This window comes from Amblyomma americanum, chromosome 1, assembly GCF_052857255.1.
Source record: "Amblyomma americanum isolate KBUSLIRL-KWMA chromosome 1, ASM5285725v1, whole genome shotgun sequence".
Taxonomy (NCBI): Eukaryota; Metazoa; Arthropoda; class Arachnida; order Ixodida; family Ixodidae; genus Amblyomma; species Amblyomma americanum.
The window spans coordinates 229,073,161-229,089,972 of record NC_135497.1 but is presented as its reverse complement, the minus strand read 5'-3'; the positions used below and the strand labels follow the sequence as shown (position 1 = coordinate 229,089,972).

The following is a 16,812-nucleotide window of genomic DNA, read 5'->3' as shown; positions in this document are numbered from 1 at the left end:
ACGCACACAGAAGACAGATCTGACGGCAGGTTAAATGAGATATTAGAGTTTCTGCTAGTGGAGACCGAGTGCCGAGAGCGGTGCAAACAAGATCCTGTCACTGTGGCAGAGAAGAAGCCATATCACATAGACCGCTTCGGAAAACGACCGAATCAGCATACTGCCAGTGCCGCTGTGCTTTCTACGCAATCGGAAAAGGCTGAGAAATGTGCCTTCTGTGATTCAAGCAAGCACGGCACAGAGTTTTGCACAGCTGCGCTGACAAACAAAGAAAAGACAGAGAAGTTAGCCAAGGCAAAAAGGTGCTTTCGGTGCACGAAGTGGGGGCACAGATCTAAAGATTGCAGGAGAAAGATAAGCTGCGAGCATTGCGAAAGAAGACACGCCACCTCAATGTGCAATCCAAATTGGACAATAGACAAAACCAACGCACCAACGGAGGTCACTGCCACGAACGTGCATGCAGCCGCTAACAGAAAAGAGACTCAAGAGACAGCGCTGCAGACTTTCCGCGCCTTTGCTGTGGGGGACACTAAATACGGCTACATCCGGGGCGTAATGGACGGTGGAAGCCAGAAAACGTTCCTTCGAGAAGACATCTCAAAAACACTTGGTTTGAAGACGTTGGGAGAGAGCGAATTCCATCTGAACACCTTTGGGAAGCCTGCCACGCAGTTGCAAAGATGCCGGCTCGTAGAACTTCGCCTTCGGAGCCAGTATAGCGGCCAAGAAACCAGAGTAGAGGCTACTGAGGTGCCCTTTATATGCAAGGATGTCCGGCAGGTGCCCGCAGATCACAGTTTTGTGCAAAAGATGGAACTCGGAGGTGCATTAATCGCAGACAAATTTCCCTATCCCGGCTTGGCATCGGTCCCAGGAATTGGATTATTAATTGGCGCCGATAACCTCTGGAAATTCCAAACTGGTGAAGTGCAGCGAAGCGACGAAAACGAAGGGTTGGCAGCCGTTAACACCAGGCTTGGTTGGACCATCCAGGGGCCGTTCAGTGTGACCCCCAACCTCATACTAGCAAACAATGTTTGCATATTACGAATAGGTTTGGAGACGGCTGAAAAAGTCCACACTACGCTGCAGAACTTCTGGGAGTTGGACGCCATTGGCATAAAAGATTCCCCAGAGACGCCGAACGCACGACCACTAGACAAAATACAATTGGAAAAGAAAGGTCAGCGTTATGAAGTTGCACTGCCATGGAAAGACCCATCGCAAGAACTCAGTGACAACAGACACATGGCGGTGCAACGGCTAAACAGCTTGACGAGGCGACTTGGGCGGAACAAAGAACTTTTGGAACAGCACGACTCGGCTATTAGAAGTTACATGGAAGCTGGGCATGCAGAAAGAGTACCCAAGGAAACCATCGGTCCTGACGCCTTCCCATCTCATCACGGGCAGACGGCTGATCGCTTTGCCCGAAGCAAGGACAGCGTCCATTCCTTCGGCCACTGCAACAGACATAGGTCGAGATGGAAATACCGGCAAACTATAATGAATTCATTTTAGAAGCGATGATTGAAGGAGTACACCCTTCAATTACGGTCAGCCCACATCGCCTCTTCAAGTCCTGCGAGTGTCATAGCCATGGACGACTTGGTGATCGTGCACAAAGAAAATGCGCCAGAGCATATCTGGCAGACTGCTCGCGTTGTGGAGGTCTTTAAGGGGCGAGATGGACATATCCGATCATGCACCGTCAAGATGCCGTCCGGGGTCATCATAAGACGACCGGTACAGCTCCTCTACCCCTTAGAAACGAACATAAAATGAGTATACTCATTTTGGGGGGGAGGATGTAAAGAAATAAGGAAACGAAAAAGCAGAAACAGCAGTTCCCCGGAAAGAAGCGCCTAGCTTGAGTAAAGGGCTACAAAGCAGAAACAGACGGCAACAGAAACCTGGGCGCCCTTGGAGACACCCGAATGGCGGCGCCCCGAAGAGAGCGGACAAAAGACCACCAACAGCCCGGCGCCTTTAATGGGCAGCGACATTAGGGAGAGCCGCGCGGTCGGCTACAGACGGCGCTTCAGCTACACGCCCTCAAGCGGTCTCCTTCCCGAATGAACTCCAGATGTCAAACACGGCGCAAGTGTGGGGGTGGGGACGCGACCACCAAACCATGTGCACGTGCGGGTAAGAGAGAAAGAGTGCCTCGTGGATTGAGGGTGAAAAAGCGTGTGGACGGGGCCAGTGCGGAAAGAAGAGTCGTCGGAAGAAGACGTGTGTAATGCCTCTTGAATATAGACAATGTTTTTGTTATCGTTAAACAGTTTTGTCCCTGTGTGATTTTTCCACTGTTATTCGAACCCCAAAAGTTTTAAAGTTCAGAGTTGTAGCATTATTGCTAGATTTAAAAGAAGCTACTAGATATACATTACATATACCATTGACCCTAAAATATGTGTCATGTCAATTTAATTCCGCATAAGTCCTCTACAGTTCCACAGAATTAAAAACACCGTGTTTATGTACCTGAGAGGGAATGAAAGAGGATTTACTTATGTGGTGGGCCCATTATGGGGGGTGCCTTTTTTTCGCTCAAGAGAGCTGTTCCGCCGCTGCAAAGCGGGCAGATTGGGGGTCACAACCATCACCTGCTGTTGTGGCGCGGTTGTGCTAATTTTAGGCCTCCCCCAACGGGGGGAAGTCCTGCGGGGTGCCGACCCATGGACCGGAGCTCCCTGCTCTGCAGCTTTCGCCGACCCTGACTGGGGCGTGGAGGGCCCTGCCATAGGCTCTGTGAAAGCGGCCTTGGAAGTGCCGGAGTGCTGTGTGGTGCTACGCCCGTGCGCACCACATCAGCGAAGTTTTGTATTGCTGAGAAGGAGAATGTGTTTTTAAGCGCAAAACGCCTTCTCGCTTCTCTAAACGAAATGTTTTCCTTTGTCTTTATGGTGTGATTATCTCTTTTTCTTTCTTCCACGACGGACACACCCAGGACTAGGCAGCATGGTTTCCTTCAAAGTTTGAGCACCGCGGGGCTGAGTCACATTCATCAGAATGGTGATCCTTCGAAGCACATTTGCGCAAGTTTTGCGACCGCGGCAACGCTCTGAGCCGTGGCCGAACCTTTGACAATTGAAACATCTGCGAGGGTTGGGTATGTATGGTCTTACATTACCTTTCAAATATCCCATGTCAATTCTGTCGGGCAATGTGCTCATGTTGAAAGTAAGGATCAAGTGTTTTGTGTCTATTTCCTTACTGTCCTTCGGGATCTTGATTCGATGGACATCAATGACGTCTTGGTCGCTGAGCCCTTCGAGATCTTCTTTTTCGGTGATGTGTACAAAATCAGTTTCGGATATTACGCCTCGGACAGTGTTCAGTGATCAATGGGAAGTCACGGAGACAGGGATTTCCCCTATAGACGTTAGGTTTGAGAGCTTAAAGTGTTGGACATTGTCGCACAGTTCGAGCAATAAATCACCACTGGCAATATGTTTGAGAGCTTATACCCACGGCTAAGGTTTCTGTCAAGTACTTTGACACAAGGAAGGAAGATATTATTCTTGCCTGCTTATCTTGTTCTTCCCTGTGGATCACATGATATTTGGGAAATTTTAGTTTTCGTTTTTGAAAAAAGTCATCTGCCTCGTTCCACCCTCTTTTAAGAGAGCGATCTGGTTTTTAAAGGAGGGGAGCCATAAAAAAATTTTGTTTTTCGGGTCATGGTGCCAGCCATCCGCCACGCCACGAAGCCCAACACAGGGACGGGACAGGAACTTGAAAGCAAGTCCTGCCCACGCCAGCTGTATTCCTCAACTATAACCAAATGTGACGCAACTCAGGGTCGTTGGTCACACAAGGTTAACCTTTGCCACCAGGAATAAAGGAAAAACCAAGAAGTGAGTAGGAGATCGGAGAGTTGTGAGAAAGAGATAGGAAAGTGAAAGATGCAGGGGAGGATAGGAAAAGGCGACTGCCGATTTCCCCTGGTCGGGTCAGGCCGGAGGTGCAGTCTACAGGAAGCTAGGGGCCAACGTGGTGTGTTGCCTCCACCAAGGGGGCCTTAAAGGTCCAAACACTCAGCATCGGCTCAACCACCAGTATCCCTTTTTCCCCGGACACGGCGATGCCACGCACGGCTAGGCGCTGGTGCTCGGGTCCGTGGTGATGCACTGTTCACAAACATCCCCTTGCGGGGATGTCCCTGTGGATGCTCTCGAACTCGTGGTGTCGCCACTCACTGTCTGCACGCTGCAGACACCCCCGTGCGGGGCCAAAACAAGGAAGGAAAACTTCAATTCTTCTCACACTTGACTGACACTGTATTTTTTATCACTACCTATATAAGCTGTTACTCAAACATCAGTAATAAAATCAGTTGTAATTTTTAGCTTGTCCCATCAACCTCATCTCCTGTGTGTGTGTCTTTCATGTCTATGCAGTTTGTTGTTAATGGTTCAGGTGAAGCACAGGAAAACTAAAATTTAGCTACTTCTAAAGGAAGCCCTACTTATTTAGGCAGAAAATGAAGACAGCAAAAAAAATGACAACACACCCAGAACACCTTAGATAAAAAAGAAAACCCATGGAGGTGATGTTAGCTTTATTTCCTTAGAGCAGCAGAGTGAGGCTATTCGTACTGAAGCATGTTGAGTTGAATGAGCAATGCAAGGCAAATGACAGACAGAAATGAGAAACACGGACAAGCTGACTTGTTCATAAACTGATTTCTATCATGCCCCATATGCACTTCTCTAGTGTAATACACTGATCCAGGTAGCCCAACTTTGATTACCTGTCTCAAAAGGGCCATCAGCCGTAAATGATTCATGCTCCATCTGGTATTTCGCCAACTCCATGAGGTCACCCGAGTCAGTCGCCATGAACATCGAGTGTTCTTCTGGAGGAAAAAAATTGAAGGACCTATAAAAACATCCTTTTGACATGCAATGCAACACGCCCACACTCTTCTATTTAATGATTTACCAAAAATTCCAAGAGAAAAGCCAAATGATGATGTGTTGAACTGATGTCAACGTGGCCACCATGTCCTACAAGACTAACAGCACAGAAAAAAACTGCATGGTTATCTAATATGCATATATCGCAGCCTACTACGTGGATTGTGGGTCTATTTAAGTGTGGATCACCATCATGGCGCCTGTGACATGATACAGAAAATGCTTCTTGTCATCACAAAAACAACCAATCCAGCTTAATCAATAACAAGGGGGTATCTCAACAATTATAATGCATTGGGCAACCCTAGCAACAGCTTAAGTACAGAGTTGATCACTCTAGTATAAAGCGGTCTGAGCTAGGGCGCTCCGAATAAGGTGCCTTACTTCCAATCAGATTCGCTGGATAAGTGGATTCACAGCCAGCTGCCGGCTTTGTACCACATAGTACCACTGAAAGAGCACTAACAACCAGGTAGCCGTTGGCGGCTACTTTGAACTTCTATGCTGGCGCATTTACCAGATATTTTTTTAAGTCACACTATCTCTGCCGGCAGAATGGTGCACATCGAGGCACCCCTACGCGCAGCTAGGGTAGCCAGGAAGCCTACATGCGCGCCCAGCGTGGCTTTAAAGAAAGTAAGATCTTCAGAGAACATTTCTCTAGACCAAAGGGCCGTGAGAGAGCGCTGGTTCCAGTTCTTGAGGCAAATGGTGATGCAACTCCCACAGTGGCTTCCAAATGCTTCATCTGCACTTTGAAGGCTGCATGCCATCAATCCTGATGACACAGAAAGGGCAAAGAACTGTGAACGCATGCTGAAGCTGCCGTTGCATTTTTCTTTATGTTCCTCCATTGCAATGCGAGTCAGAAATACGGCAACTGCAAACTATTAGTGTGCCCAAGATCACACATCATGTTTGAGTTTTAGCTACTACGATGGCAGTCTGGGCATGTTGGTGATTCATGATGAAAATGTACAGCGTAAAGAAAGACTAGGACACAAGGAAGACACATGGAACACACAAGCGCTGCCTTGCAACCTAGCAAACTTCACACATACGCAGTAGGCGACACATTCATATGTCGACGCAAGAGTAACAACTCCTTACGAGTAAGAGCAATAGATTGCTTTGGCCATGTAGGACCCATCCAATCGGTCTATCATTTGTGGGGACCTGCCCTGCGGCCCCCTGTGTTTGTTTTCTCGCGAGGCACCGTGCAGCACCAGTCTCACCCCGAGGATGAACGCATTCCCTTGTCAGTTACATTAACTGGCAAGAGAGGGTGCCAGCGTCGCTGCGCGGGAGACTGCTGAAGCCCGCGCGCGAGAGATGGGGCTCTTCGGCTGGGATCGTCGGCGCGAGCGACACGTCTGCTCGCGGCTCCGCTCTTCGCCGGCGGGGCGAGGAAACGACGGGGAGACCCGCTCCCGTATAGCGTCCAGTCTGCCTTCAGAGTATATATCCCTTGCCCCAGCGCGGGCGAACATTCGCTCGGAACCTTGCTGGTGAGTCGGGCGGCCTCGATTCATTAGTGTACCTTGTTGCTAGCTGGTGTTATTGTTGCTGTAGCAATAAATGCCTGTTTGTGTCAGCCAGTGTGTCGTTCCTTTGTTCCCTCAGAACAAGGCCCGCCGTGGTCGGCGAGCGCTCGGTAGCATACGCGATCACGGAGTGGGGTCCGGGCGGCATTGAACAGTGCCAGCCGCGATTGAGTGGGGAGGACGTACTTATCTCCCCAAGTAAACCCCACACATTTCAGCCTCTATGATTTCTCAAGTCAGTTGACAGCGGTTTTTGGCGAACAATGAGCAATCTTGGTAAGTGGGCTGGCAATGAACACTTCATCGGAATCACTATCGTTTTCATCTACACCGTTTTTCTCACATTTTCTGCAATGTGCGTCCGGAAACTCTCCTCAGAGTTCAGACACATTATTGCAATATTCTCAGGGGCGGTCATTCAAACACATACCACTTCGCCCTACATAGCTCTTCCCACACGCTTGTTTCGGGGCTAGTTGGCCCATGATTTAAGATTGACTACTTCATAATGCAGCACAAAGCACACATCACTTAAAGGTAGGCGGGACAAACGCTTGTCTCATCGCTTTTTATGCGATGTACGTGTGCTTTGTTTTGTACTATGAAGTAGTCCATTTTAAATACTTTAGTTTATGGCATGCACCGGCATCGAACAAAGACACTTGCGGCAAATGCCCTTTTCCATACCTGGTGCAAGGCACATTAAAATTTTTTCAGTTACAGTTTCTAATACTGATGATGAACGCCTGTTCTCCTGAGTGGCTTGACAAAAAAACATGCGCAAGAAAATGAAACTCGGCTGGCTATTGGCAATTCCACGAATCCAGTTCGGTCTACGACTTCGAGGCAAAACTGCTTCAATTAACATCCTACTAAGTTGTTGGCTAGAATGCGACAAAATTCTTCTTGCAACATCACTACCTATGCATTGATATTTAATATTAAATTCATTTATTTATTTGCAGCGTACCTGGCTTGAAGACCAAGCAAAAGGGGGCGAAATTTTGTGCTCTGTATTCTGTTTCTCACATCATTAAATCCAAATGCTATTGTTTACTGTTCTTAGATGGCACCTGCATTCATAATATCGTTTCTGTCCTATTTGGCTACAAATCTGGCGCTCAGATTAAATGACATGGCTTTTTAATTTGGCTACCTTTAGCTTGAGTTTTGGGTACGTCTAAATGCACCCAACGGCGTCCCTGCTGGCGACTGAGCCGAGAACGCGATATATGACAAACCATGCCCGCATGTTCCCGGCGTTCATATGGCATCGCGCGAGGCCATGGCGCACCGCGAGCAGGGTGGCCGCAGAGCGACACGTTCACGGCTCAGCCGACAGTGCTCTTTCAGCGATAAAAAGCCGGTGCTCGCAACTCGCATCGCAACTCGCAAATCACACGTCAGAGGCGGTTCGGGGGCCGTCGGACCACTCTAGGCAGTGTACTCGACTCTGTACACCACACAGTATAACAGGCTAAAAAGAAATACGTCACCTGTATTTGGACGGGGCAGAGGGGAAATGTAAAGTAATGTCTTCGCTCACTTCCAGTGGCGCAGTGGTCTGCAACAGCAAAAGAGGATATATAAAAAAAACTGGACTTGGTCGGCAACGTACCTCCTTTGCCGAAAGTAACAGAGCAACAGGTTTTTGCTTTTCAACTATACAATAGAGCCGTTACGGCACCCGTAAAAACCGAAAGGTGTCAAAACGTGAGGACAAATGCTCACCTTATTTTACACAGACTCAGAGCTTAAGGGCTGCCACAAGTACTTCGCTATGCGTCTAAGAAACCTGTGCACGGTTACTTTTGGCAAAGACTGTATATACCTGCAATGCTTCAGCCCCATGCACGACTAGAGCGGTTCTACTGCAAGACCTCTAGCGACGTAATCCCACCAGAAATTCGTTATAACTGTTAAAGGCAGCAATAAAGCAGGAGAAATATTATCGCACACTCAAAGACCTTCAAGAACACCGTATACGTACGGCATGAAAAGGCTGATGCGAAGACGCATCATTTCGCCTTACGCAAAAGCAAGGACATAATTTTGTCTGCTCACGCACTTGGCAGCAAGAACGGCTCCGAGTCATCTTCAGGAGAAACTGTTTCGTTCTTAAGCTGGCGGGCCATCACGAAAAACGACCTCCAGCGGTTACAAGAAACACAAGCAGACGCGCAGTTCGCGCGGTTTTGGATATCTGCGCCCCAGAGCCCAGACAGATACGGATACGGCATGAGATGCGGATTTGACTATGCCGCGATGATGACGAAGATGAACACGGGAACGCAAAGAAGATACTCTCTCGAAAAAAAAAAGAACTCTGGAAAGGGGGGGGGGGGGGGGGTGAATAAAGCGCATTTACTGAAACTAAAAAGAAGTCTTCGCGGAAAAAAATTGCCACAGCCAAATGCCAGACGCCCCCCTAACCTAACAGTGCATACCAGATAAGCTCCTCATAAGCAACGGAGGCTGCCGTTCGCCAAACACAGATGTGGTTAAAACAGCAAAAGCGATCGTTTTAGTAATAAATTTTTGACAAACTATAGTAGGCTATAACTAACAGCAGTTGTTAACACTGGGCAATGGTTCGCAGCAACATTGGTCCGCAGTGCCTTGTATTACAACCCTAGCCAGTCAACAGTAAACGCAATCAGGTTTTTAATGTTCGACTTTATTAAACGAGCCGTTTATAAATATTTAGGTAACACGAAAAGTTTTAACAACGGACTATCTTTTTGCCATGGAGGAATTCTGTGCGGCGGCCCGGAATGTGGGCGGAAGCATGGAGGAAGGAAAGAACTTTGGGCGGAAACATGCCCTGAAGTAGGGTCTGCATGGTCTGCATCTGAGTGTGCCGGCGGACACCTCCTCCATCTGTGGGGGAACTTCGGGACGCAGGGACGTAGAGAGACACATTGAAACACGAAACACCACTGTTTCATACCAACTAGCCCAGATGAATGCCATTTTGCGACACCTCCTTGCTATTGACGCCTCCCCGGCTATGCATGGAGAAAGGCGAGAACAAAACATAGAAGAGAAACTGGCGGTCAAAGAAAATACAGTATATGTGGACGCGTCCAAATATAGAGGAAGAGACGGTAGAATGGCAGCGGTAGCACTCAACTGGGAGGGCGTGGAATTTGCTAGCGCACCCATTAAAAACGGCACGGTTGATGAGGGCGAAGAACTTGCAGCTGCTCTAGCGATCGCCGAAGGCAAAAGGATCGGAAAATCTTTAACCATCCTAACGGACCTGAAAGAGGCGTGCAGGAACTGTATGAAATAAAGGAAGGATAGGTAAATGTGCAAGACAGGAGCACAAGTGGCTCCAAAAAAGGACCAGGCGAGGCATGTTATTTTCTGGGTACCCAGACATGCGGAAGTATGGAGCAACCTCAGGGCCGATGAGACCGCTCGAGCTTACACGAACCGAGCCTCCCATCCACTCTGCCCGGAGGGGCCTCAGAAAACGTAATGTCCACCTTCTAAATCACCAATTACTGGGGGTAAGGAAAAGATCCGGATCCGCACTCCAGCCTGACTCAAGAAGAGGCGGTCATATGGAGGAAGCTCCAAACATAAACCGTAGCTAATCTTTTCATATTAAATAAGATCTATCCAACGCAGTACAGGGACACGTGCCCCAAATGCTGAGGCAGACATACGGTGTATCGATACATGGGAGTGCAATTACGGACAACTATATATAGTTTCCATAATCAGAAAGAACCGTGTCGGGAGCAGTGGGAGGAAGCGCTTTCCAGCCACAATCCAGCCTTCCAACAAAGGCTGGTGCAACATATGCTGTGAAGCTGCCAGATCCAATACATGGGGCCCTGGAATATAGCTAGGGGCTCCACCCGCAGAAGAGGGCGAATCAAGACATCGCAAGATGAAGACGACCTCTGAACTCTGAAGTGTGTAGAAACTAGAGCAGTAAAGTTTATCCTATCCTATCATGTTCATACGCGCCCGCCAAACGTTACGTCAAACGTAATTAATTGAACATCTCGCACGGCATATTAATTGGCGATAACACGTACGTTTGGGACGGCACTTGAGACCAGAAAGCAATATGGTACTGGAAATCATCTGGTCTGGTCGACAGGCCTTTAACGCATTATTAAAGCACGCGAACTTTTGTCAGGAATCGAACGCGCAAAATGAGAAAATGCAGCACGCAGAAGCACAAAATGAACTATAAAAAAGCGTATCCATTCAACGTTCTAGCTGCCTAGGGGAATTCGCATCTAGTCACGGGGAAAGAAAGGGAATTTTGTTCGTGGCTTTCATAACCAGACACGGGGAAGCACCTAGCCTGCGATATCCATGCTGGGGATCTTTCCTCGGTAGAAAGGGCGAAATGGTCGCTAGGAGCTAAGCCTACATATTCTGGCTTATCGCAACCGAGGCTTTCTCGTTCCTAATTGCAAGTTTATTGGTGTACAATTTAAATTAGAGAGCAAGATGTTCCGAAAAATACTTGAAAGGCTCTGTTAAATCGGTGTTCTGGACCGCCATACAAGACAGTCGTCCCGCCGCGCCAAAAGGTTAGAACGCAGTGTTCATTTCTTCCAAAACCGTGCGGCGTAGACAACTTCGCGCTGCCTAGCTGCTGGTGTCGTCATTGCCATAAACAAATGTGAATCTTGTTGGTGTGTTTGGTTTATTGATGCGAGTTGCCAGCTTCGTGCCTAGGTTATATTGCGCATATGCTGCAGATTTTCCGTTATGAAGCACTTAACTTCTTCGGATACTCGGCCACCGTACAATCCTTAATTGGCCTTTCCACATGGAGGCTAGCATAGCTGCTTAAAAGAAAATGTCATAATCGCATCATGAGTCTTTTCTTTTTGTCCGTGTAACGTGCGAGCAGGCATCATGAGTCTTTTCTTTTTGTCCGTGTAACGTGCGAGCAGGGCCGCCGGAAATTAAAGCAGTCGTTCCGCCGCGCCAAAAGGTAACGCGGTACGTATAGTACGTAGTACATACGTTACATACGTATACTACGTGTTCATTTCTCTGAGACCGCGCAGCATAGGCACCTCGATCGCTGCCTGTTGGTATCGTCATTGGGATAAACAAATGTGAATTTGTTGATGTCCTTGGTTTGTTGATGCGAATGGCCAGCTTTATGCCCATGACTTCTATATATTGCGCATATGTGTGACGGATTTTCCGTTATAAAGAACTTTAAACTTCTTTGCATCTCCGCCGCGCCAATCCTTGGCCTTTACACATTGAGGCTAATGCTTGCTTAAACGAAAATGTCATAATCGCAACATTATTATTTTCTGTTTCTCTGCACAGTGTATATATAAACTCGCTGCGCGCGAGCAGGAACCGTGGATTGGACATATTTCGCTAGGATCAAATAGGTTTCGAATGCTTGTTTCACTGTTTAAACACCAAAGGGGCAATGGCCTGTGTATAGAGACTTTTACACATTGCACGCACACGACTCAAAAAGGTTAATTGATGTTAAAGCAGTTAAAATTCGAAAGAAACACTGTGGCCTGTGAGGTGCGCGTAAAGCGGTTTGGGGTTATTTTCTACCACCTGTGGCTCGTTAAGGTGCGCCGCTATCTGAGCACACGGGCTCTTTTTTTTTATTTCATCACCATGCAAAATGCACTCAAGATAGGAAGCAACTGGTTTGAAGCATCACTTGATAATACCCGATGGCCAATCGACATCGCTCAGCTGAAGCCACTTGAAGCCAAGCCGGAATCATTTAACTTTTTAATAGCCAATTTCAAAGAAAAAAAATTAAATGCCGCAGAGAACGTTGGACGTCCTGATTTAGAATATTCAAGAAATCCCAAGAAAGATCTGGGAAATATGTTTTTTAATTAGGGAAAAATTATCCCTTGAAATTTGGCAACAATGTTATTTTAGAAAAATCTGCTAACATTGAGAAGTTAAAAAACAGTGTTGCTAGCTGCAAAGTAGATCTAAGCTAGGGAATTTTAAAATTTTTTTTTCGCAATGCTCTACGTTTGATAATGTTCCAGCTCCGTTTGGTGATTGTTTCGACATATGAATTGAGAAACAAGTTGTTCTACTGACAATTCTTTTTTTTTAAGCAGTGTCTGACCTTCACCGCCGGCACCAGAGTGCTTCAGTATGGATGGATGGATACGGCTGAACTCTTTAAATCGGGAGGTGGCTCAAGCTACCTAGCTATGACTTATGAAATTTTACTCTTGTCTTGATTTTAGCCACCAATCAGATAACCTTCGCTTGCTTATTTCTATCCGCTTAAAATCTACTTTCCCTTCACTGTCCTTAAACCCCAATGCCCTGGTAAATCAGCCCCGCTGCTTTCCACTGTAGGGTGAAGCCCTTTACAGAAATGTATCAAGTGTTCAGCCGTTTCCTCCTCCTCTCCGCACGCAACGCACAACGTGTCTATCTCGAGGTACCTGTATCTATATATCTTAGTCCGCAAAACTCCCGTCCTGGCCTCAAACAACAAAGAGCTTCCCTCACAATTATTATAGATATTTTCTTTGGCAATTTCCTGCTCAAAAATCCTTTTTATGTTCCTAGTGCTGATTTCGACAGCATCCCTGTTTTACACAGAGCTCTCTCTGTTTCTTTAACCTTTTTATTGACCGATGATTGCTGATTTGCTGTCCAGATATTTGCTTGTCAGTTTTCTAGTTTGCTTTCTCCATTTCGTGTCAACATTCCTTATATACAGGTATCTGAAAACTTTCCTAGCCCACTGCTTTTCCCTCATTTGTTCAATCGTTCCTCAAATTCTATCTTACTGCAACTTGTCTGCTTTCGAACGACGCCCATCCCATATCACCCTGTACCCCCTGATTTGATGTATTGCCATGTGCTCCCAAAGCAAGCCTCCCTGTGCCACGTTGTTTAATTTCTAACCTTGCTTGAACATCTGCAGAAAGTCTGCAGACCAGACATTGTGGGTTCACTGTGTCTGACTCATTTTCTTCCTTTATCTGTACACTTCTAAAAACTGATTTGAATTGGGGCATTACTAATATCCATTGGCTTAGATTCTGATGTGGCATATTACCATGCAGTATTTTTAAAGAGCGTAAATGCTCTGGGCCTATGGCCAAAATTGTCAGGTTTGCCTAGCATGTAGCGAAGGAAAAAGGTAGCAACTGCTTCAAGCTTAGTTGTTTCTTTTTTTGCTTGTATGCTTCTGCAGTTGCTCCCGGAGAGTTGCGTCGACGCCATGGAACTGCTTTCATACCTCGACCCTCCCGACCTTGGAGGTGGCACAGGTAGCACTGGCAGCAGCAGCAGTGAACTTTCTGACACTGTGGCCATCAACATACGACTGGCTACTGTGGGCACAACCTGGCATCCTGGTACCGTACGTGTAAGGGTGCTGGTGCCTGTGTGCCTGGACACTTTACTTTGTGCGTGCGCTTCACTGTCCGTGATGCTAGGCTAGCCATCCCAAGCCAAATGTATTGTGTATGTCATGATGCTGGCAAGAAATCTCAGCTACTGAAGTGCTCTGTGCACGGCCAGGACATCGATCCTTTGCTACTATTACCTCATGTTGTACAGAAGCCCGTCTTGACTGGTGGCTGGGCGCATTAACTGAAGGGCGTGCAGGAACTGTACGCATGGCTGCAATCTCAACGCCCAGTATGCAACCCACCGTCTCATTGTGGGAAAGAAAGCAACGCACAACTCCTCACTCGTGCTCCACCTGACGACAACAGAGATGGTCAAAACATTACCGTGATTTTGTAAATATGGTTTTATGGCACATTCTTTGTGTCTCATACTTGAAATTCCTCGCAAAATCCTGGTATGTTGTGTATGCTTGTGTGAGCCATGTCCCTGAATGTTGTACAGCATTGGTTTTTGTTTGTGTGTCCTTTGCCAGCTGTTTTTACGTTTCTTGAGCCATCAAGTATATATACATATACATTATATATGAATATTATAAATAAAAATATATGTACTATTTATTTTTAGTGTGAGCTTGTGTGTGCCACCGCCTCCTTGTTTTTCGGAGGGGGGGGGGGGGGGGGGCATAGTCGCCACTACATGTTACCGACAGCACATCTTAAACGTCAATGTTGTTGCAGCACTGGCCCATGCACATTTCACGTAGGCTTTTGCTTGCAGTGTCCAAGGTAGGCAGCTGGCAGCAGTAAAGATTGGTGCACAGTCCTCTTTTAGTTTTCTCAACTGTGGTGGCTATTTCATTTCTAGTTTTTTTTGTGTGTTTGTGTGTTCAGCTGCTCTGAATCGGCTTACAGATTCATTTTTGTGTCAGTAACGCGACTAGTGAAGTGCATGAAAATGTTGAATTTTGGTGCTGCCTGCACAGACAGATTTCTGAGCTAATAAAAGTGTTTCTCTGGTTATGTTAAAATTTTGTGCATAGTGTTCAGTTGCTACATTTCGAAGCTATGGCATATATTTGGTATTAAAGAAGTTATTTGTGAGGCAATCGCCTACTTGTGGGTTATCGTATCACTAATCTGTGCTAGATTGTTAGTACTGCTTGAGGTACTGAGTGTTGTGCTATTGCTGGACTGGTGTTTGTTGCAAGTTCAGGCCTGTACCAATCCTTTCGTGCCGCTTGTCTTAAGTGACGGTCCTGGCTACTATATGCACTGCATGTGTCTCATGCAAGCCAGTGATTGCTTTTGAAACAGGCTGCTAGCACTGTCTTTTACCATGGCTGCCACACATTTTGTAAATGCTGGATCTTTCCTTGATCATTTGTTGCTGTGTAAACATGATTAAATTTGTGATATCTGAAATGTTAGGTTTTAATCTCTTCCTTGAAGTACTTAATTTGTCCAAGTACCTGATTCTTCTGGGGCAAAATGTCATTATTTTCATGGCACTAGAAATTTCTTAGACACAGATAAATGTCTTCAGCCAATCACGACAGCATGTAAAAGTTTTTTATGCTCTTTTGTTAGGTCTTCATAAGCACTGTAGTATTAATAAGAACTTTCTTGTTTTATTCAAAACACCATATAAATGCCTTTGAAAGTTACAGGCCTGGCTAAGTTACAAATGGGTGACTTACGATTCATTTTTTTCACCTCACTGTTACAGTGAACACGCTTATAAGGGTTGCAGAGTGGTTGTAGATCTATGATCTGCAATCTTGTGAGGATGGCTGGAAATGTTGTAATGCCTGCAGGTGGTTGAACCTCACTCTGCTACTTTATATGATGAGATGCACATGGGCTCGTAATGTGGGCACTTCTCAAAATTCATAGACATATATTAATAACCGTCAGCTGCAGCTAAAAAACTTACCACCGAGTGCTAAGCATGTCTTTTGTACCCGGTGGTCAAATTCTTCATGAATGAAAATTATTTTTAGCTTATCTTCATGCTCAAAAGATGCAACCATTGAAATACATGGAAAGGATCCATAGCAGCTGCCATTTTACTGGCACACTGCAGCCCTGGTATGTGCTGAAGATAACTTGCAATATCAAAGGAACCCTACCATGTTTCAGCCTCAGTCTATTATATGGTGTCTTGTTTTCTCAGAAAAGTTGATTTCTCTGCCTGGGAAGGTACACAAGTTCTTGTGATTCATACATTTGTGCATATTAGTTTGTATCCACTTGCACCCAAGTTTTTTTATCCAAGAAAATCAGTAAATTTGACCTGAAGCTCATGGTTATTTGTTAACTGTGTCTTGCTGCTATGCAGTACTGACAATCACTCAGTCTGATGTCCTTCTGCAGACAAGAAATTGTGTCTGTCACAGAGTCAGAGCCATGTTTCAGTTGCTAAAAGAAAAGTTACGTTTTGCAGCATCGCTTTTCAGCTGTCCTGCAGGAGTGATCTGAAGGGATTTGTCACCTCCGCCTAGATGTAGCATCTTGTTGAACTCGCCTTTCTCATTGCTGCCAGGGGAAGTTCTCCCCAGACCCGTTATACCTCGGAACGTGCACAGCATGCAAAGCGCACAACGTGTTCCTTTCGTGTCTCGCAGTAGTTGTGCTGTTACTGTATATACTGTAATGTACAGCACAGGGCGGAAAACCATGTGTATTTCAGCCTGGCAGGTGCAGTGTCCTGTGTTGTGCTCCAAAGCAATGTAGGTTGCAGTGATGCAATTCTCTTTTTCTGTAGCCTGGAGAGAGATATTCCTAGATTGCATTGCACAAAGCTTGCGCTATGAAAATTGCCACGTGCATGTGATGGCTGCCACTGTTGCAATGACCTAGCCTGTTGCAAAAGAGCTACTCGTGTCTGGCTTATTGCTGGACCACAGCAGCAAAAATTTTTTATTGAGCTCTATCCTTGAATATCAATGCCCTTAGATGCTTAAAAATAAAATGTGATTGAGAGTG

At 46.3% G+C, this 16,812-nt stretch overlaps 2 protein-coding genes and 1 long non-coding RNA gene across 25 annotated transcripts in view; 1 reads left to right on the top strand and 2 right to left on the bottom strand.

Moving 5' to 3' along the window:
- LOC144114744 (uncharacterized) overlaps window positions 1–11,029 on the bottom strand; it is a 27,786-nt gene extending 16,757 nt beyond the window's left edge. Inside the window, exons 1-3 of one of the 3 annotated variants that reach the window (XR_013311107.1) lie at window positions 10,525–11,029; window positions 7,969–8,036; window positions 4,763–4,867 (exon numbers count right to left, since the gene is read on the bottom strand). This is a non-coding gene — a long non-coding RNA (uncharacterized LOC144114744). Of the gene's footprint in view, window positions 1–4,762; window positions 4,868–7,968; window positions 8,037–8,462; window positions 8,764–10,524 lie in introns of those variants that run through there. The other 2 variants (XR_013311106.1, XR_013311105.1) reach the window with 2 other exon arrangements.
- LOC144114734 (uncharacterized) overlaps window positions 1–16,812 on the bottom strand; it is a 391,960-nt gene that overhangs the window by 41,421 nt on the left and 333,727 nt on the right. The window lies entirely within an intron of this gene.
- LOC144116424 (uncharacterized) lies at window positions 9,585–16,812 on the top strand. Its single transcript, XM_077651168.1, has 3 exons — window positions 9,585–9,756; window positions 11,401–11,441; window positions 13,668–16,812. The coding sequence occupies exons 1-3, from the start codon at window positions 9,585–9,587 to the stop codon at window positions 13,914–13,916; spliced, it is 462 nt and encodes a 153-aa protein (XP_077507294.1). The 3' UTR covers window positions 13,917–16,812.